Genomic DNA, 21,370 nt, shown 5'->3' with positions numbered 1-21,370 from the left:
TCATTTCAGTCATTTACAATATTAAAGGGTATTATTTGGTGTTTTTCACCCCATGCTTTTGTGTCTAAGTGACTAATGGGGACAGCAATTTCTGAAATTGGTCCAGTATTTACAGAGAACGCTGTAACCAGCAGTCGCAATACGAGCTGCGAGGGCAAGTGAGCAGCGTCAGTGTGCGCTGAAGACGGCAGCCGCTCACGGGCTGCAATATGTTGCTATTGGGGCAAGCTGGCACCGTCATTTACGTCCACTAAAAGTGCTTGTTTTTGCCACAAACAGGCTCTGATTGTTATTACAAGTGTCCGACTACATTATGGAAAGGACCCAACAGAGAAATAAAACCTTTTTCTTACCTTTCTCTTGATCCGGTCTGTTTGTTATTCTGTCCAAGTCCCGCTCAAGGAGAAGTCTCGTTGTGAAATATGAATATCCGTATTCTCTGGCTCAAGCAAATATGGGCGGCCGTCGAATTCAAAGACTTTATCCACATTGTGGAAATCATCTAAATATTCAGCCATGACATTGAAAATATTTTAGACAACACTAAGCTACGCTTCCTGTACTCCAACAGAACAAACTCTCACTTTTCCACATTGATGTATTCCAATATTCCACTGTTGTCTTCCGACAACACGTCACGTCGCCAGATTTCAGAACGAGAATTCTCCTTGAGCGAGACTCTCTCCTTAATGTTGTCAGACACTTATAATAACAATCAGAGCCTGTCAAAGCAAAAACAAGCACTTTTAGTGGACGTAAATGACGGTGCCAGCGTGCCCCAATAACACAACATTGCAGCCTGTGATCAGCTGCCATCTACAGCACTCTCCCTCAATACTGGACCAACTTCAGAAATTGTTGTCCCCTTTAGTCAGTTAGACACAAAAACATGGGAAAATAGGGTCCAGGTTGAAAAATACCAGTTACCCTTTAAGCACAATATCAAACATCTGCTAGTTTCAGCCTCTCAAACATGAAGATTTCCTACACTTCGCGAGATTTCTTTTTCAATCTAAAAAATACCTGGCAGATTAAAATCTTTTTTTGTTTTTAGGCTTAAATAGTAACATATTAGTAAATGGCACTAGCCTAGGGCTGTTTAGTCGACTAACACTCATACGATTTTGTCGAGAAATTGATGAGTTGAGCGAAGTGACAGATCTGTAAAAATGAGTTTCTCTACAAAGTATGACACAAAAGCACCACTTTAAATCTTGTTTTTACCAGAGATGTGCTCATAAGTTTCTTGGAAATAAGTCATTCAGCATGAAAAAAGCATAAAAAACGTCTAATCGCCTAAAGAAATCTTAGCCTACTCAGACCAAAATGACAGATTAGTCGACTAATCGACGAAGAGGGGGCCAGCCATAAACAGCACTATCTTCATCTAGCAAACCTACTGCTGCACATACTCAAAACAGGTTACACAAGCTCTTATTTCCCAGTAGTAAACATGGATATATGAGCGTTAACATGCTCTTGTTTTGGTTCGTGGCGGTGACCAGAAAGGCAATACGTCAACGGTGAAGGTCGTGGAAGTGGCGGGTGCTGAATTGCACTACTGCACTGTGACTCATTTCCCTCATCCCGGTGAAGAAGGAGGAGTTGATTTCCATAAGCCTTGGCCTTGGCTCCACAGCCATACATCAAGCCATTCATCAAAAAAAAAAAAAAGAAAAGAAAAAAGAAAAAGCTACAGGACCAGTGCAGAGGGAGGCAGTGTCCTCTAGGTGCACAGCCAGCACCTGAAAGAGTTTGTGCAAAGGCATCATGGGAGAGTGAGAGCACCGAATGCTTTAATCAAAATAAATGCCGATATCAGTCAAGTTGATGTGATGTTTGGAACAGTATACAATACACAGAGCATAAATACTGGTCGCACCTGCAGATGCATCAAGGTGAAAGCTCTGATGGAAAGAGAGAGTAGATGGAAAGAGCAGCAGACAGGCTGACAAATCATTATTATTATTTCAGGCCTTAAATTTAAGTTAGAAATTAGGTAGTTTGCGTGGTCTTATTTTGACTTGTTATCATCTGACAAAAGGAAGGTATTCAATAAGTGCAAATACGTTCACTGCCTTTGTGGCAAATAAATTAATCTGAGATTTCGAGAAAAGAAAGTCGGAATATTATGAGAATAATGTCATAATATTATAAAGTAGTAATTTTACGTGTTATTTTCTTTTTTTTCTCGTAAAGTTATGACTTTGTTCTGGAAGATTCTCATATTTTTCTTCCCTCAATGTGGCCCTTATACTCCGTAGTACATTTGCACTTTAGCCCTAACTGCATTAGACTTATATATATTGTGTTTGTTTTTGTTTCTGCCTAAAATGTCTCTTTTGATAGTAAAGGTTGCTGACCCCTGGCATAGATCATAGGCATAGTATAGATCCACCTCCAGGTCAACTTGCCAGCTGACCTACCCGTCATTATGGATTTGCCAACAGCTACAGAAGTTTCTAGCGGACTAATTTATTCAATAGTCAATGAACAGAAATATAAGAACACAAGCTTTCCCTGCATCAACGTTAGACTATTCAGTTAAAGTGCAAGTGTAAATTATGTTTTGAGCTTGTTAGATAATCCTACATCTTATAATATAAACCCAACTACGACAGTACTGTAGTATATTTTGTGGTTGTGTCTCAGCAAACGAGTGCATATAAAAAATCTCTAGTGAAAACAAGAACAGGAGACACAACCGCAAAAAACACACACACACACACACACACACACACACACACACACACACACACACACACACACACATACACACACACATACACTGTCAACCATCCTCTGAGTCAAAGCCCCCCATCTCCCATATGCTTCATTAATCCAAACTCACCATTACATAACTGTACTAAATGCTCACAGGAGTGGAAGGGTACAACTACCCTCCCTGTATCTTCTGCATGTGTGTGTGTGTGTGTGTGTGTGTGTGTGTGTGTGTGTGTGTGTGCACAAGTAAGAGACAGAGTGTGACAGAGAAAGAAAATCTGGTTACATGAATGGTCGTAGAGCTGCTCAGTTTGTATTCCTTTTGTATCTGCTTGCATTTGTGGGCTGTGTGAGTGTGTGTGTGTGTGTGTGTGTGTGTGTGCGTGTGTGTGTGTGTGCTGCATATGAGAGTGAGAAAGTCACTTTCTCCCTTAAGGATGATTTTATGTGTGCAGATTTACTGTGTGTGTGTATGTATGTGTGTTATGTGCATATGCGGACGGATAGGTTTGGACATCAGTTGTGAGTCTGCGCTCCTCTCTCAGGCTTTATACTTAGCAGCAGAGCTCCTTTACAAACACATACATATGTTCACACATAACATTTTTGTATATGCATATGTTCAAAATCACCACAGACTCCGTGCACATTTAATTGCATCACATGCCATCCACTTGAAAACACACACATATGGTCCCTTAACTTGACAAATGCTACTTGAGCCGAAGAGCTGATGTGTGTATTTACGCATGTTTCATGTTTCTATCTGCCGTTTCCTTCCTCGTGTTCTGCTCGTACGGGGAACTGCAGCAGCAGCAGCAGCATGCAGCAGCAGCATGCAGCAGCTCTGGCGGTTGACAAGATTAAGACCTACTCCGTACCTTCTCCTCTCCTCTCCTCTCCACCACGCTAGCGCTGCCAACAAGACCCGGCGAAGAAACTAACACGGCCCCACAGTGGCAACATGAAATGCATCAGTGAACAGAGCCGTTCTGGCTCTGGCTCTGGCTCCGGGGACATTGTGTACATACTGTCGGGCAGCCGCTTCGCAACGTGGGAATTTCAAAGAACATATGGCGGCTTGTCGCTGGGAAACAGCCTGTGACAGAATCTAAACAAGCTGAGAGCTGTACCTTGAAAAGCCATTAAAGTGTCTGTTATCAGCCACATCAGCACACAGACACACATGTGCAGACACACGCTAACGCTGACTCATGTTGTTGGCATGACAGGCTAGTGACGCTCAAACTGGGTCATCGACATAGACAGTTGGAGAGACAGATGTGTATTTGTATGTTGGGATCAAGGTCAAGGGGCTGATGGGAGAGGACTCCCTCGCTGCATCAGAGCTGCCAGTAGCTGCACTGGGACACCAGCAGCAGCAATAAAGCTCCCCGCTGTCCAATTATTTACAGCTCCACACTGTTAAGGTCAGAAACACCTTGCACCTTGTCTTACGACGTGTCCACACAGGGAACGTCAGCTGTGTCTCTTCTAGAGATTCGAGGTCTCGCCTATTTTTACCGCGAGCCGCGCGGTTCACAGCAACAACAGACAGCGAAAGTGATCTATTGACTGTATATTGACATCATAACAGCAACATTACTACAATTTCAATGTCTACACATCTGTAGAATATGTCACGGACATGAAAAAAAAGTTAAAGATTTATTTTTAAATCAACACTTTCGTTTCAAAATAAAAGCCCTCAAGGTTTTTTTTTTCTGTGGACAGAATTCCTTCATTTGTTAACATAAGGCTTTTATTCTGAAATATGTGCAGGACAGTGTTGTAGAACATGCAGTGACTTGCACGGCTCCATGAATGAATAAAGTACGGGGTTTTAACTGTGGATTATTACTATTATTTACAAATAAGCACATGGTTCTTAACCTTTTTCTGTCTAAAATAAATATAAATTACATTTATAATGAAATGAAATGGCCATTATGAAAGACAAACTCGATGTAGAAAGAAAGAGCTGGCAGCAGCAGCAGAAACACGCAGCCGTTCAACACTTCCCCTACTCTCTGTGCCATCTCATAACTCGCTGCTCGGTTCTCCAAATCTTGACTGATTGTTTCTTACATATGGCTGAACTTCATATTTAAATATCTACATTTCCAACAGACTTTTAAACATGTGTTGCCGAGGTTAAGCCGGCTCTCTGTATCGCTCTACGAACACCGAGCACAGAGAGAGAGAGAGATCTCCTCTGGCTGCTTCCTCTGTCTCATGACCCGCCTATGCACCCGCACTCCCTCCTCCACTAACATCCCATCCCTCTGTTCCTATGGCAACCCCATCATCTATTCCCATAGCACCTGCCTGCTGTCCGGGAGACACATGGAGACGTGACACTGACAGATGAGGTGAAAGAGAGAGAAACAGGAGACAGAGAGAGAGAGTCGACGCCATTCGGCATTTTAAAAACCTGCAGGAGAGATGGGTGAAAACATAGAAGGATACTTGGACATTTCATATTACAATTTGTCGCTTTTGGCATCAAGAATTGTGTCACTTAGACAGAAACACAAGTTAGCACTCCTCATTATAACCAACTGGCACCATCAGCCTCAAACCAACCTGAGAGCTGTCAACATGTGGTGCATACCGGCGACAAAACGAGCGCTAAAAACGAGGGGACACGAGTGAACAAAATGTTAAAGTATCCCATTAAAGCGGGGACAGACAAAGCAGACTGGAGCGTGTAGAGTTTAAAAACAATGTGTTGAATTAAACCTGGAGGATAATTCTGTTGGCATCCAAGCATGAGAACCACAACCTGCTGTCTCCATAAACACACAAATACACACACTCACACAAACAACAAGGGGTTTCACATAAAAAAAACACATGGACACGGACACAAAACACACTTTGCCAAGTTGAGACACTGAAAGAGAACACCGGTCAGGACTGTACGTGTGTGTGATGTTGTTTTGATGTGTCAGCAGGTACTGCAGGAATGTACCGTTTTATTTTAGATAACCTGAACTACAACTAAGGCATAAATAAATACAAATAAAAAACACATTTCAACCACACAAAATGCGATAAAAACCAAAGTTGAGAGAAAAAAAGAAAAGCAGGAGGCCACAACCTTTCTCACTCCCAACTAGTCAAATACTGGCTCTTGGTCAGTGGCCCTTACGCTTCAAACTATGACGCTCTAGGGTCAGTTTTGGACTCAGGCACGGCGTGTCAATTTCCGCTCATTACATTCATAGCGTCTTTTCAAAATAAAAGTTCCGCGTTCATAGGAAATGTACAGTTTCTGCTCGATACATGCATAGTGTCTGTTCAAAATAAACTTCCGTGTTCACAGGAAACTTACAGTTTCCACTCGTTAAATGCATAGTGTCTTTTCAAAATAAACGTCTGTTTTTACAGGAATTGTACAGTTTCCGCTTGTTTTATTTGTTACATAACTGGCGTTAGTAAAGTACAGAAGTTACGTAATAAAACTACGGAAAAATAAGTCAACGTTTCACACAGGACACAAACAGAATCAAATAATGCCGCGGGTGGGTTTACATTGGAGTTAGTTGAAAGCCCGGTTCGTCTCATACGGAGGATAAAGGATGGCCTCAGTATTTGACAAGTTGGGAGTGAGAACGAGTTGCTCTTCCCCAAAATAACTGAAAGGAAATTATGAATCACAATCAGAAATCTTTGTCTTTTGAGTACAACAGCGATACCACTAGAAACCATATACGCTTGTACACAACATAGCCAACTGTACAGCTACAATAACCGAAGTCTGTGGAGGTGAACGCTGTGGGAGACATACAGTAGTAGGGCTGAGCAGATAGTAAAAGCTTTGTGTGTGTGTGTGTGTGTGTGTGTGTGTGTGTGTATGAGCATATACAGTATGTGTGTATCTGGAGGTGTATGTTCTCGTACTCCTAGCCTGGTGAAAACTTTTTAAGTTATCTAGTAACGGACTTTTTTAAGTACTTTTCAAAGGGCAGTTTTGATTTAGGATTTGCGTTTACGGTCACATTTTAAATCAGCTTTATTAAGGTTCGTTTGAAGATTAAATCTGCACATTACAACATAATAAAATGAGTACTTGTAGCTTTAAATGGCAGCAAGAACTAACAGAATTTTAAGCATCAAAGTTCATTCTTTCATAACCCATCAGATTTATCTTGCAACAAGGTTGAGTAAAACTGATTCAGGGTATTGAAATGTCATCTATGTTGATGATGGAGTTTATCGGGGGTTAGGAAAAAGGCAAGACACTACAAGCAAAAACATATTACCCAAACTGATTTTGGGCTATTTTTCTTCTATAACACGTCTTCTTTCAGACTAGTGGAAAGAAAACATCCAAAATACACATTTAGGTGTTTATTTTACGACTTTGTCTGTTTGAGTCTGTAGATTTTTTCCTAAATTCACCGAAAGTTACCATTAGATAATGCCTCATTTGTATATTTTAAAAATGACATTTCAGAAAACTTGTAATACAAAAAATATATGTTTTAATGTCAGTAATCAACGGGGGAAGTTTCATGGTGATATCTATTAGTTAAAGTTTTTACCCTATTCACCTGTAGTGTCTCCCCTTAACATTGCCAGCTTTAAGTCCTCACAAGGATGTAAGTTTAAATGTGTGTTTGTCTAAATGTATGTGTGTGTGTGTGTGTGTGTAAGAGCGTGTTTCCTGTACGTGTACTCACTTTGGGTGTGGGACAGGAAGCGGTCGAGAGGCGGGACGTGGCCTGGGCGCGGGGCGACTCCGAGGGCGTGGTGCTGAGAGACGCTGTATCCCGGGGCAACACCTGCACACCTCGCGAGATAATGGAGTCTGGGATCTGAGATCACAAACGTACGCAGACACACACACGCATGTAAACACCACACGCCATAAACCCCATCTGCAGCAGCACGCATACTGATATTCAAAATCCAGGAAGACACACACACACACATATATATATATACTGTACAGTGTCCAGATGCTACAAATCTATATACAGACACAGAAACCAGCCGATGTGTACAGTAGTCACATGTCAAACTTTAACAACCACGCCTACTCACAGAGTTGATGCAGATGAAAGACAAATGAGCTCATAATGATGATGACAACTAATGAGATATCAGGGGAGCGGAGTCTTACCAAACATCCTTCTGTGACTGGACAATGAAGTGGGATGTTACCCTGACAACAGAGCCACAAAGCAGGGTCCAGGCTGCAGACAGGGCAGGATAGGATGATGGGTATGGAGAGATACTCGATGTTACATGTGACTGCACAGAGTAGACACACACACACACACACAGATGGATGTAGAGACACACAGTCGTGATATATGATACACAGAGATACATGACAAACTCATGTTAAGGAAGAGATTCACTCGTTTTCAACTCAAGACGTTATAACCACGGTTGCTTTTTAATAACTCACAGCGTAGTACTGCAAAAATAGATTAGAAAGTATACTTTACTTTGGGTTTCATTGACTTTACTTTCGCATAGCTTCTGGCAAAGATGTAGCCGAGAGAAATAAAGTCAATAAAACCTGAAAGAAAGCTTGGAAGAAAATTATCGGAGTGCAATTTCAGACTGAATCCTCAAAATTCCACACATCAGGACCACATGCTGTTCACGTATGTCTGACAAGGCCTGTCTCATGTCAAACTACTGTATACTCCAAATAGAGCTTTTTTTTTGCCAGATTTTGGAGGATACAACAGATACAGTAAATTGTAATCCACTGTGCTACAGGGAAATATTTAATGGAGCATTCGGGTCAGCTTGAAAGTAAAGCCGAGCGTAAAGTTATGACTTTATTCTCGTAATATTCCAACTTTTTCTCGTAAAGTTATGACTTTATTCTCATTATATTACGACTTTTTTTCTCGTTAAGTAATGACTTTATTCTCGTAATATTACGACTTTTTTTCCTTATTAAGTTATGACTTTATTCTCGTTATATTACGACTTTTTTTCTTGAAAATGTATGACTTTATTCTCGTTATTTTACGACTTTTTTTCTCATTAAGTTATGACTTTATTCTCGTTATATTACGACTTTTTTTCTCATTAAGTTATGACTTTATTCTCGTTACATTCCGACTTTTTTTCTCGTAAAGTTATGACTTTATTCTCGTTACATTCCGACTTTTTTTCTCGTAAAGTTATGACTTTATTCTCGTAATATTACGACTTTTTTTCCTTATTAAGTTATGACTTTATTCTCGTTATATTACGACTTTTTTTCTCATTAAGTTATGACTTTATTCTCGTTATATTACGACTTTTTTTCTTGAAAATTTATGACTTTATTCCCGGTATATTACGACTTTTTTTCTCGTAAAGTTATGACTTTATTCTCGTTATATTACGACTTTTTTTCTCGTAAAGTTATGGCTTTATTCCCGGTATATTACAACTTTTTTCTCGTAAAGTTATGGCTTTATTCCCGGTATATTACGACTTTTTTCTCGTAAAGTTATGACTTTATTCCCGGTATATTACAACTTTTTTCTCGTAAAGTTATGGCTTTATTCCCGGTATATTACGACTTTTTTTCTCATAAAGTTATGACTTTATTCACGGTATATTACAACTTTTTTCTCGTAAAGTTATGGCTTTATTCCCGGTATATTACGACTTTTTTCTCGTAAAGTTATGACTTTATTCTCGTTACATTCCGACTTTTTTTCTCGTAAAGTTATGACTTTATTCTCGTTATATTACGAATTTTTTTCTTGAATATTTATGACTTTATTCTCGTTATATTACGACTTTTTTTCTCGTAAAGTTATGGCTTTATTCCCGGTATATTACGACTTTTTTCTCGTAAAGTTATGACTTTATTCCCGGTATATTACAACTTTTTTCTCGTAAAGTTATGGCTTTATTCCCGGTATATTACGACTTTTTTTCTCATAAAGTTATGACTTTATTCACGGTATATTACAACTTTTTTCTCGTAAAGTTATGGCTTTATTCCCGGTATATTACGACTTTTTTCTCGTAAAGTTATGACTTTATTCTCGTTACATTCCGACTTTTTTTCTCGTAAAGTTATGACTTTATTCTCGTTATATTACGACTTTTTTTCTTGAATATTTATGACTTTATTCTCGTTATATTACGACTTTTTTTCTCGTAAAGTTATGACTTTATTCCCGGTATATTACGACTTTTTTTCTCATAAAGTTATGACTTTATTGTCGTTATATTACGGCTTTTTTTCTCGTAAAGTTATGACTTTATTCTCGTTATATTACAACTTTTTATTGTAAAGTTATGACTTTATTCTCGTTATATTACAACTTTTTATTGTAAAGTTATGACTTTATTCTCGTTGCAGTCCGACTTTTTTTCTCGTAAAATTATGACTTTATTCTCGTAATATTACGACTTTAAGTCATGACTTTATTCCTGAAATCTCCGATTTTTTTTCCTTTAATGTGGCCCTAATATTCTGTCGTACATCTGCACTTTGTCCCTCACCGCATTAGACTTATATACTATATACTTAGACTATAGGCTGTGTTACCTTCATCACAATGCTCAAATGTTTTTTTTTATTTAGCCATTTACCACACTGACGGTGAATATTCACGTATCGTATGTGCCTCAAATCTCAGAGTGAGTCCATTTAAAAACAAAGTACTGGTGGTATAGCTTTTAAAATATTTGACAGAAGAAGTTGATGCACCAGTTGGTTAGTTTTGATCTCTGTGACGCCAGACTGTCTCATTTGGTGAAGAGGCTACTGAGCAGATCCACCATCCAGCCTCTTAACTGCGTCAGAGAAACTGTGTACTTCCTGTTATTGAAAGAGAGATTCATCATAGATTTTGAAGGTGTAAATGATTTCCCAGTTGGACCACGTTTGAGCCCAGCAGGACGCCGCAGCACAGACATTTTATTAAGGCATGGGTTGAAAAACAGTAAATCCGTCATCTAAAGGTGCTACCTGTAGCATTTTAAACACCAACGTGTCATGTTCACAGTCATTGTGTACCTTTGTTATAATAACATCATCATGACAGCCTTTTTAAGCAGCCGGGATCAGCAGTAATTATACTCCAACATGATGCAACTTTGAACTAAGATTGATGGCATATCTAAGAAACTCTGTAATTCACACATTTATCTAATTTTAGTGTCATCAAACATCCGATCTACAGAACTTCCTGTTAACATGTATCTGCCACAGATCAAAACAACTTATCTTTTTATCTTCTTTTTCATTTTGTTAATGATTTATTGATGTTAAAATGCTACGTAGAGCACCTTTAACACGTGCTTGTGTGAATGACGTATGTATGAAATGGATGGAGTCAGATGAAAGGTGAAACACCAAACCCCTCCCCTCTCCTCTCCTCCGCCCTGGTACCTTGGCGGCGATGGATGCGGCGGTGATGTGGGAGGAGGAGCTGTCCTCGGTGGACGCCACACCGCTGTCCTTCTTCTCCTCGTCCTCCTCCTCGCACTGCACGCCCTTGTCCTCCGTCTGGCGGCAGGGCGAACTGTTGGGCGGCGGCGAGAGGGGCGGCGGTGGCGACGGCAGGTCCTCCAGCTCGTCCGCCGCCTCCTTTACCTTCACCACCGCGTCCCGCAGGAGGTCGATGGCGTGCGGCAGCGCTGGCAGGATGAACTGGAAGCATTCCTGGAAGAGTAGAAGGAGGGCGAGAACATCAGTGACGGGGATGATTTATATCGGTCAGTATTCAAATAATGCCAAACAACAGCAGCCAGCATGAACAACATAAAGGCCAGAAAGAAAGTGTCACAATTAAATTCAGCACAATGTATGTTTCCACAGCACTTATTCCATCAGTACAACAACAGATTCATGTTATAGTCACCACTCTGCCTTTCTGAGTGTCTGTTTTTGACAAAAATATTGTTTTCACTCACTAATTTATTCAAATCTCTTCCATGTTGCCATCTTTTTTAATCGGAGTTGAGCTACTGTCAATGAAACTAAACACTTCCTGCAATTGTTTCACCTTAAAAGCTTCACAACCCTTCTCAAGTACAGCATGCTTTAATCATCAAATGTTTTCAGCTACCTGGACTTCATCATACATACATACATACATCATCATACATACCATACTCCATTCTGTTTTGCTCCTTCAATAAGATTGCACATGTTGTTTTGTAAATCGTTATACTACCTCAAATTTTTATTTAAAGGTCCCATATCGTGCTCATTTTCAGGATCATACTTGTATTTTTTGTTTCTACTAGAACATGTTTACATGCTGTAATGTTAAAAAAACATCTTTATTTTCCTCATACTGTCTGCCTGAATATGCCTGTATTTAAAATTCGGTTTGAAAAGCTCCGTTTTAGTGCATTTCAACGGAATTGCGTTGCTAGGCAACTGTTTGGGTCCATGTTTACTTCCTGTCAGCTGATGTTATTTACATACACTGCAACAGGAAATAAACTGGGACACATTTAGAATGTTTACTTTTAAAACCATGTAATGGTCTAAATATTGTGTATTTGTGACATCACAAATGGACAGAAATCCTAATGGCTTGTTTTAAACGCATAATTTCTGAATACGGGCTGTGTGTATTTCTCCGTATATTGAGCGTTCTGATAGTTTAACAGTATTTATATATCACTTAAACCTGCTGTATAATGTAAAAGACCTGAAAATCGCACTTTTTACAATATGGGACCTTTAAAAACAAAAAACTGCGACAAATCTGCATATTTTGCTAAAGTATACTGTATAGTGTGTTATTCTATGTTTATATTTTCTATGTTAGTTGTAGTGGTCTGGTATATTTATAGTGTATTCTAATATATTCTTTATATTGTGTATTCTATAGACATTCTATAGATATTTATCTCTAGTGTTGATACGTATATTTACTGTGTATTTAATGTGGCTGGATAATGTGCTGCTGTAACACAATCATTCCCCAATTTGGGATCAAGAAAGTACATTTATCTATCCACACATCAGGGATAGATGGAAACGTTTAATTTTGGTTGGCAACTCAAAGGTCAGTTGTCAAAAGTGTCACAATAAAAGCCTAACACAAAGTGGGAAGAGCTGTTTTGAGCTGCTGGAGGGCTTTTAATGTGAAACATCCGTGCAAAACTAGAAGAACAGATTGTTGAGTGTGACATTACTACTGATGGAATTAGTGCTGTGGAAACGTAGATTATCCTAAATGTATTAAAGCAACTAGTAAACATGGAGGAGGAGCAAAATAAAAACAGAAGGAGATCCAAAAACAGGGAAACATCTCACAAAAATATGATTCAGGGATAATTAGAAATAAAGGCCTTTCTTAAATATAGAGTAAGTCTGTTTCAAATGCTATTTGAGAAATTACAGTGCACGACTATAACCAGGATCTCCTCAGCTCTATGTCACAAATACAGTGTCCCTGTTTGAGGCAGCAGAATCACAAGCAGAGATTTCCTCCTCCTCCTCAGCAGATCACAGCGCCTCCTTCTGGCCACATCCATACTATCTTACATACTCATTCCTTCCTCCCTCCATCTCCGTTTCCCCTCTCCGGTGTCTCTCCGGGTGTCAGTGTGCCTGTGGGCTCCTCGGCTATGCTAAATGCTCCATTCTCCTCACTCCCAAGACAAGAGCTAATCTGTGAAATTATTTATCTTCCTGTGTATTTTAAGCATTGAGAGGATACATTATTAATCGCCCCCACGCTTTTTTTACAGTATCCACGCTGGCTTTCGGGAGCAACCTCTCCACTTCACATCCCGTTATATGTGTGCATATCACAGGCCGGATTAAATATGACAGTGTTAACCTTGATTTGACTGGATTTAAAATCCCGATAGGATGCATGCACGGCTGGAAGAAGCATCCTCCACCACTGTGCATGAACAAGGGGGAGCAGAGGGACTCCTCAGACGGGGAGATGAAAGAACGGGTTAACCTCAGTAGTTGACCACGAGGCCGCCAGCCCTGCTGTGTAGCCGCGAGCTAACCTTTGCCCCCTCCTTCGCTCACACACACATCCCAAACCCCACAGCTCACACACACACAGGCTGTTTATTGCTCTCGCTGGCATGTTTGAAGCCCACATCTGAGCGTTTTTGGAAGACGTGGAAAAGGAGAGCCGGGTGCGTTGGGGCTGACGTGGGGAAGGATCGGGCAAAAAGAAGGAGTGAGGATGGTGTCAAGAGCCTGGAGACATTCCTCCTTTCCCGTTTTGTGCTTTCATTGCGTGCCGGGAATTTTTTTTTAGGTACGTCAGGAGTGTTTTTTTTGGTGTTTTTTTTCTCCTCTCTGCTCTTATTCTCTGTTTTGTCCTGGAGGAGAGTAACTGTCAAGAACACTAAAGAGCAGAATCCCTGGATATACTGCCAGTGGATGAGAAACACAAACGAGAGAGAGAGAGAGAGAGAGAAGGATGGAGGAAGAGAGGGGGGGTTGTAGGAGATGACGAGAGAGGATGACAGACAGAGAGAGAGAGAGAGAGATGAGATCTCGAGAGATTAAGAGAGACAGAGATTCAGTAAGAGAGAAGAAACTGCAACAAAAAGACAGTGAGACAGACATAAAAAGTGAAAAAGAAAGACATGGAGAGTGAGAAAAAGACAAGAAATTAAGAAAGAAATGGACAGTATCTTAAACACAGTACAACATGCTTCAATTTCTAGACCACTAAAGTTGCAAGAAACCAGAAAAGTGCAAAAGTCACCTCGGAGCCCTTTCATCTGGGTTAGGGTTAGGGTTTTTATCTGCAGTGTGAATGAGGCCAAAGAGGCAAAACGAGCGGCTAAAAGATGCCCAGCCGACCCTCTGACATGAGGCCCTTCGTCCTGGCTGGCTCAGCCGGACTTCCCCGTTATCTTTATGACAGGAGATCATCGTAATAAAAGCCTGCGATGGGCGGCGTGTGCCGTTAACTTTAACTGGGGGTTGATGAGGGAGACACTAATATGGCAGCAGATGGGGGAGAGGTGGCGTAATTGATTAAGAGAAATACTAAAATCGATCAGGAGAAGCGGGCGCGTAACGAGACAGAGACAGATGTGCAGGTCAGCGCGGCGGAGAGGGAGACAGATGGAGGGGGACACGGAGACAGCAGTGGGTGGACACACACACACACACACAGGTTTACATTACCACACACAAACATGCTCTCACATACAAGAACAAACACAAACCCACACATGCTCTCTGAGTCTATACCTTTAGATAGAAATACATCAAAACACAGAAACGTACAAATGTACCATGAAACAACAAACACAGATGTTGTAAGCAGAGACAACATCAATTAATCATTCAAATGGAGTCACACAAAGTCACACACCTTCAGATCCATACACACACTGTACACATGCTGCTTACACACACACACACACACGCACTTATCAATAATATAGATTCATTTACACGTCACAAACGATGTGCAGGTGAGAGTCTAAAGCAAAGTTGACCTTCACATAAGGATTCATGTTATCAGCACAATGCTAAGCTGATGCTGTCCATACCAACAGGTCATAGCTACCTATAGGGTGTGTTAGTAAACCCAATGTGACGCTCTACACTAAAATGAGAGCGCTGTTTTTAGAAGAAATAGAGCGTTCTATTTCTACAGTATATGAATTAATGAAGTTAAAATGGATGAATGACTTCCTAATCGATTGGAACATTTTCATTCATGAAAATAAATCTCACCAACCACAGTGGGCCTATAGAGAGGACGCAGCTGGTAAAGTGACATTTATAGTATAGTTTCGAACTTTAATAAAACAATTTTGGAGCTTGAACTTAACGACTGCATTTGCAGGAAAAAAATGTAACTCAATAGTAAGTAGCACAATATTTACAGACTCTTGCCTTTCCTCACGTGGACACATAGATGATGTGATCATACACAACAAAACAAAAAGGTTAAATGCTAATTTAACATGCCAGAATGAAATCCCTCTTTCAGCACCATGGACAGCGCCACTCAGCCAGGCATGACAAAACACTTACTTATAAACTTAGAATATTCGATAATCAAAAAATGCAATAACACAACCTGCTGCAAACATAACAATAAATAGGCATGTATAAAGGCTGAGTCTTTACTGCAGCGGCCCAGGTTCAAATCCAACCTGTGACCATTTGCTGCATGTCGTCCCCTCTCTCTCCTCCTTTCAAGACTATCACTATCTCTATCAAATAAAGGCGAAAAGGCAAAAAAATGAACTTAAAATAAATAAATAAATAGGCTACAGTATATGCCTACATATACTATGACTATGAGTAAGAAAACAGTCTGCTCTGATGACGGATTTCGGTCATATTATATTCCTGGAGGAAGCCACATCTCTGCAAATCTCCAAAAAGGAAAGAAGGCTCTATATAATTGTTCTCACGTTGGAGCGCTTTACTTAGATATATTTTAAAATATTATAATTTTAGGTATTTAATATGGTTTATTAGTGAAGCAGCAGTTATCACTATGAGGGGGGGGGGGGATATTCAAGCAAATCACACCCTTCCTAACCCCATCCTCCTCTGGAGAAAGGTGATGTAGTTCCGTCTCTTTGCAGCGTTTCCTACCTGGGAGCCTTTCTTGCTTCCTGGTAAGTTGATGATGAGCGTCTTCCCTCGGATCCCACACACAGGTCTGCAACGCACAAACACAGCGGACAGTTTATATGAATGCAGAGGAACAAAGTGATGTATGCCTCTCCCTCCACCCTTTAAAGCTTTAATTCGGTGTATCACAGAGCGCTGCACTTTATCACAGGTGATAAATTAACTCACTCACCCTTCTGTCTTACATAAAGGTGGGACGGTCCCCTTTAACCAACAGAAGGGAGTCATACTGTACATTATTTATCTATGAGGCTCTACTGGAGTAACTGCCAGTAGTAGGACAGTAATGATAATGTCAGGTCACAGGACATTTAACTTCAGCATGTTGTGTTTTTATATGCTTATACAGTGTTTAATCCTCTGCACTGTGTCGCTCTTGAAAAAAAAGTCTCAATCTTAATGAGTGTTTAAATAAATGATTGTAAATAATGGTCGTGGTTGTGACGTATGTGAGGATGCGTGTCTGACCTGGAAAGCATGCCTAGCGGTGTTACGTTGAGGGATCCCATCAGCATCGCCAGAGACATCCCTGGAGCCTCGCGCTCTATCACCTCCTTCGTGGCCTGAGAGAAGAGAGAGACAAAAAGGAGGGTCATTACTAGTGTGGTCATAGTCCAACTAAGCATGCGTCTGTCTTAAGTATTTTTTAAAAGGATTTATTCAAATGCCGGAGAGAGTTTACGTTTTTAAGTTTCAGGCGGCCATTTGAACTAAAAATATCCTGCTGTTCATTAGAGACAAGAGTGTAATCAAATTTAAATTACAGGACGGATTCATATAAAGCGATTGGAAAGATCCAATCATTACAATCAAGGCCGATTGAAATGATTGGACGGGTTTATTACAGTCCTGTGACAGCCACAGATACCGGATTCTTTTTCTTTTTTTGTCAGACCATTTGATTTATTGATTGCTGTCAGGATGTCATGAGAATTTGAAGTTAATATAACAAAAAATGTGTTTGAAGATTACCAACCCTACCTTTAAATATTGTATCTCGCTGTGTGTTCAAAAAGACCTTTAACATTTAAGGCATTGAATAAAAAAAAATAAAAAATTTTTTTTAAGGACCTGGATACCAAAAGATTTCTCCAAATTCACTTTTAACTTAACTTGCTCTTTGTCACATGTAGAAAGGACGACATACAGCCAAGGCTGTAATCCAGAGTGATTTAAAGCAACAATAGAGAAAAACAATGGAACATACTTAACCTACAATTCATTAAAGTTACGTCTTCAAACTAGAATTTCATCATTTTATCCTGTTAGACATTTGTGTGAATTTGTCACAATTAGCATATGAATTCTTGAGTTATGGCAAGATGTTTTGTGAGGTCACAAAACGACCTTTGACCCCCAAAATCCAATCATTACATCTTTGAGTCCAATCGGACGTTTGCGCCAAATTTGAAGGAATTATCTCCAGGCGTTCCTGAGATATCACGTTCACAAGAACGAACCGGACGTACGTGCGGACGGATGGACATTCTGCCTCCGGCCACAGCTGTCGCCGGCACAGAGGCATAAAAATCCTGCTAAGTAAAGAAGTAAAGCTGAAACAGTGAGGCAGATGGACCAGGAAACACTGATAATCCTCCCACACTTTTACAACAACCTCCTGAATGCATGTCTTGACTCAAAACATCTGGATTGCCCTTTAAATATTGATTTATAATCCCTCTGGCACAATCCATCTCTCAATTGTCTGAAAAATCCTTATCTTACCCGTCTCCTCCCCAATCTACATCCCCCATTAGCAATCTAGATGGATCCAATCTTTGCAATCAATACAGGAATATGTCTTCTTCTTTGATCAGTCTGTGCAATTAAACATTGAATAATGTGATCCTACAGCCTGGGAGTTGATCCCAGCAGGGATACGTATGGTTTCGGTGGTTTTGCAGCAACATGTGCAACAAATGCATTTGTGTGTATATATTTATGGGCGTGCAGTTGATGCAGCACGTTCCTGACAGAGAGATAGCAGAGAAGATAGGGGCTTCTCCTCCAGCTGTGTGTGTTGGGTGCCCTTGAGTTGAGTGACACTTCAAACGCACCATTAGCGAGGGAGAAGGGGAGAGAAAAGACTTCAAAGAGATGAGGAGCCACTGATGAGCATCGTGGGCTTGGACTCAGGAGAGGAGAGAGATGAGGAGAAGGGAAAGAGTGTGGGAGGGACAGAGGAGAGGCTGAGATAGAGACGAGGGAGGGAGGGAGAGAGAGGGAGGGGGGAAGCTGGATTTATACCTCATCATACATCACATTAAAGTCACTGAATGGGAGAAGAGGGAGACGGGTCTGTTTCATTCAACAGGCATGTTTTCGGATAAAGTGTATGTATGTTTTGGGCTATGTCTAATCGCAGGAATTAATGTGTCTTAATTAAATGTATGATGAGGGTAAGAGAAGAGGGAAGACTTAGAGTGCATGTGATGAAATATGACATTATTTCTCTGCAAGCATGCTACACCCATGTAAGAGGAAGTAGTAACTGTTTTATTAAAGTTAGTTTCATTCACCACCAGTGATCTGACCCAATGTTTTTACATTTTACGGTCGATTTTTTTTAAAGATTTGAGTCTTTTAGTCCTGTTAAATATTGGAGCAGACAATTCTCATACATCCTACATACTTCTTGTGCCACGGGCTAATCACTGATCACCAGAAATCAATGTACTTGCATGCTGAAAACAATTAACGGAGAATACATCTGCTGGATGGCGACTAACAGGAAGAGATCAAGCTCCGACATCTTATTGTGGTTTTACACAATAAGATGTCGTACTTACTGTACTAGAAACATAAAGCAGTTGAAGTAACATTTATATGTCAGAGAGTATACAAAGAGCTCCTCGATTAGAGTAAAGACGCGACATGTAATCTGTTACTTCTGTCCTGCTTACAGTCGTATGTGTCTCGTACAGCCTTCAAACACACAGAGAGAGACAGACGGAGAGACGTCGTTGTCTCCAGCATGCAGGGCTGAATCAGATAGCAGGTATTATCAGTGACTACACTGTGTACGTGTCTTCCCCTTCCAGGAAGGTTGCTGTCTGCCATGATTGATGAGGACCAATGATACTGCTGAGAACCACAGCTCATCCCCTGCCAAATTACTGGTGTGTGTGTGTGTGTGTGTGAGTGAGGATGGCTGAGTACATGTAACAGCAGTGTTAATCCAGAAAAAAATTATGTGGTTAACAAGAGTGTGTGGCAAGATGGGTAAGGGAAGATGAGAACGTGAAGATGACTAAATTTAGATTCTTGCAGGAATACACATTACATTTCGAGGAAAACGTATATTCACCCGAATTACGGTTGTTTTAAATACGTGGTTGACGTTGTGAACTGAAACAAAACAAAACAAAAAACGCAACAACACTACTTTGTAAGGTTTAGGCAGTTTAGGTCAGGTGCGCCTGACCCCGCGGGACCGGGATCCTACCGTAGAAACAATGTTAATGAAACAGTTTGTATGATATCTTACGAAAAGTTATTCCTCATTTTTTGTGTGTTTTTCCACGTATGTCCAGCGACACGTGTCAATTTCTGCTCGTTACATGCATACAGTGTAATGGAAAATGACATTGTATGTAATGATGTCTCTTTATGCAACAGTGGAAAGTTACTGTCTGTGTGCTCTTCGTCTCATGTAGTGGGAAAGTACTGAGTGTTGACTTTTACTGGGACACTGTCTGAGTAAAACAACTCCTTATCTGTGCAAAACAACTCCTTTTCCTCACAGTCCCTGTTGTAGATTTCTATATAGTCACATTGTAATAATCTCCTGCGGTGCACTCTTCTGAAGACTTTGTGTGACTCTGTATAACCAGTGCCTCTTCTTGCAAGAATAAAATACAACAAAGACATTTCATCTGTTCGAGATCCTTATTTCAACGTTCATTAGGACTCATCTCGGAATATTAATTGAATTTCCATTACAACAGTCTTTTCAAAATATACTTCTGTCTTCACAGAAAAACTACTTACTCAGGTTTAGGCAACAAAACTACTTAGTTAGGTTTAGGAAAATATCATGGTTTGGATTAAAATAACTCAACCATATTGGTTAAGGTAGAAAACAACCTTTATAATCTGAAATATTTTAGTTAATCTGATTCCAAGTGTAAAATAATTTGTGAAAAAAGTGTTTCAATACAATAAAGAAATAGGAATGTGTGTGATTGTGTGTCGCCCTCCTCTCCTGTAGTTAATCTATTATTCCATCACACTGACACCTGACACTCATTATCTCTGATTTGCTTGCTACATCATCCCATATCTTTTTAAAAAAAAAGTGAATCAATGAGGATCTAACTTCTGCCTCTTTATTTCCCATGTGACCGTGGGGCTAATTACACCGTGTGTTAATCAGCGCTGCAACACACGTTTGTAATCAGCAGAAACAGGCCGAGGTTCTCTGAATGAAGCAACAGGAGAGATCAGCCGTTTCCCCTCGCAGACACACATCAGCTATCATCAGGCTTCTATTGCTGTTGTATAACATTACATCCCTCCCCGTGACCTCTTAACCAAAACAGTGTCCATATTTCACCCCCGAGCTGTCCTTGTTGATTCTTATGTAACATGTTTCTGGCTGTATTTTACTCTCAAGCTTCATTATACGGTTTGCATCCTTATGAAATGCTGCAAACAATAAAACGCGATGTAGCGCATTATTCTCTGTCACTGTGTTGAGCCATGTTGTGCCAACACGAGAGTATGTCAGGATGTATTCAACAAACACCGCTTCTCTGTTATGTCTCAATTACAGTCTGATGTTTTTATTTAACCCTAAGAGACTTGTTTTTGTGTTTTTTATGGGGGTACAGGGGGTCTTTAGGGGGAGATAGCACGTCAGCAGTAGATGTCACATAGAAGTGGTGTACATCATCTGAAAGCTGGGAACCTGAAGATTAATTTGAGATGCAGTTCAGCTGAGAGTGTATAGGAGCTTAGAACATTATGATAGAAGTATATGATGTCCAATCCCATACTCTATTATGTCTCATAAGTTGTTGCAGCAATTTTTGGGTTGTTACACAGATTTGGTGCTAAATTTAA

General features: G+C 40.2%; 1 protein-coding gene across 11 annotated transcripts in view; it reads right to left on the bottom strand.

Moving 5' to 3' along the window:
• gphnb (gephyrin b) overlaps positions 1-21,370 on the bottom strand; it is a 117,354-nt gene that overhangs the window by 43,816 nt on the left and 52,168 nt on the right. For all 11 annotated transcript variants that reach the window (XM_074615259.1, XM_074615252.1, XM_074615256.1 and 8 more), the window contains 4 exons: positions 16,775-16,869; positions 16,268-16,334; positions 11,096-11,368; positions 7,413-7,547 (listed from right to left, as the gene is read on the bottom strand). In XM_074615259.1, coding sequence (XP_074471360.1) covers positions 7,413-7,547; positions 11,096-11,368; positions 16,268-16,334; positions 16,775-16,869 — 570 coding nt within the window. The remainder of the gene's footprint in view (positions 1-7,412; positions 7,548-11,095; positions 11,369-16,267; positions 16,335-16,774; positions 16,870-21,370) is intronic.

The sequence above is a fragment of the Sebastes fasciatus genome, chromosome 18 (assembly GCF_043250625.1).
Source record: "Sebastes fasciatus isolate fSebFas1 chromosome 18, fSebFas1.pri, whole genome shotgun sequence".
Classification (NCBI taxonomy): domain Eukaryota; kingdom Metazoa; phylum Chordata; class Actinopteri; order Perciformes; family Sebastidae; genus Sebastes; species Sebastes fasciatus.
This window is presented reverse-complemented; position numbering and strand designations above follow the sequence as displayed.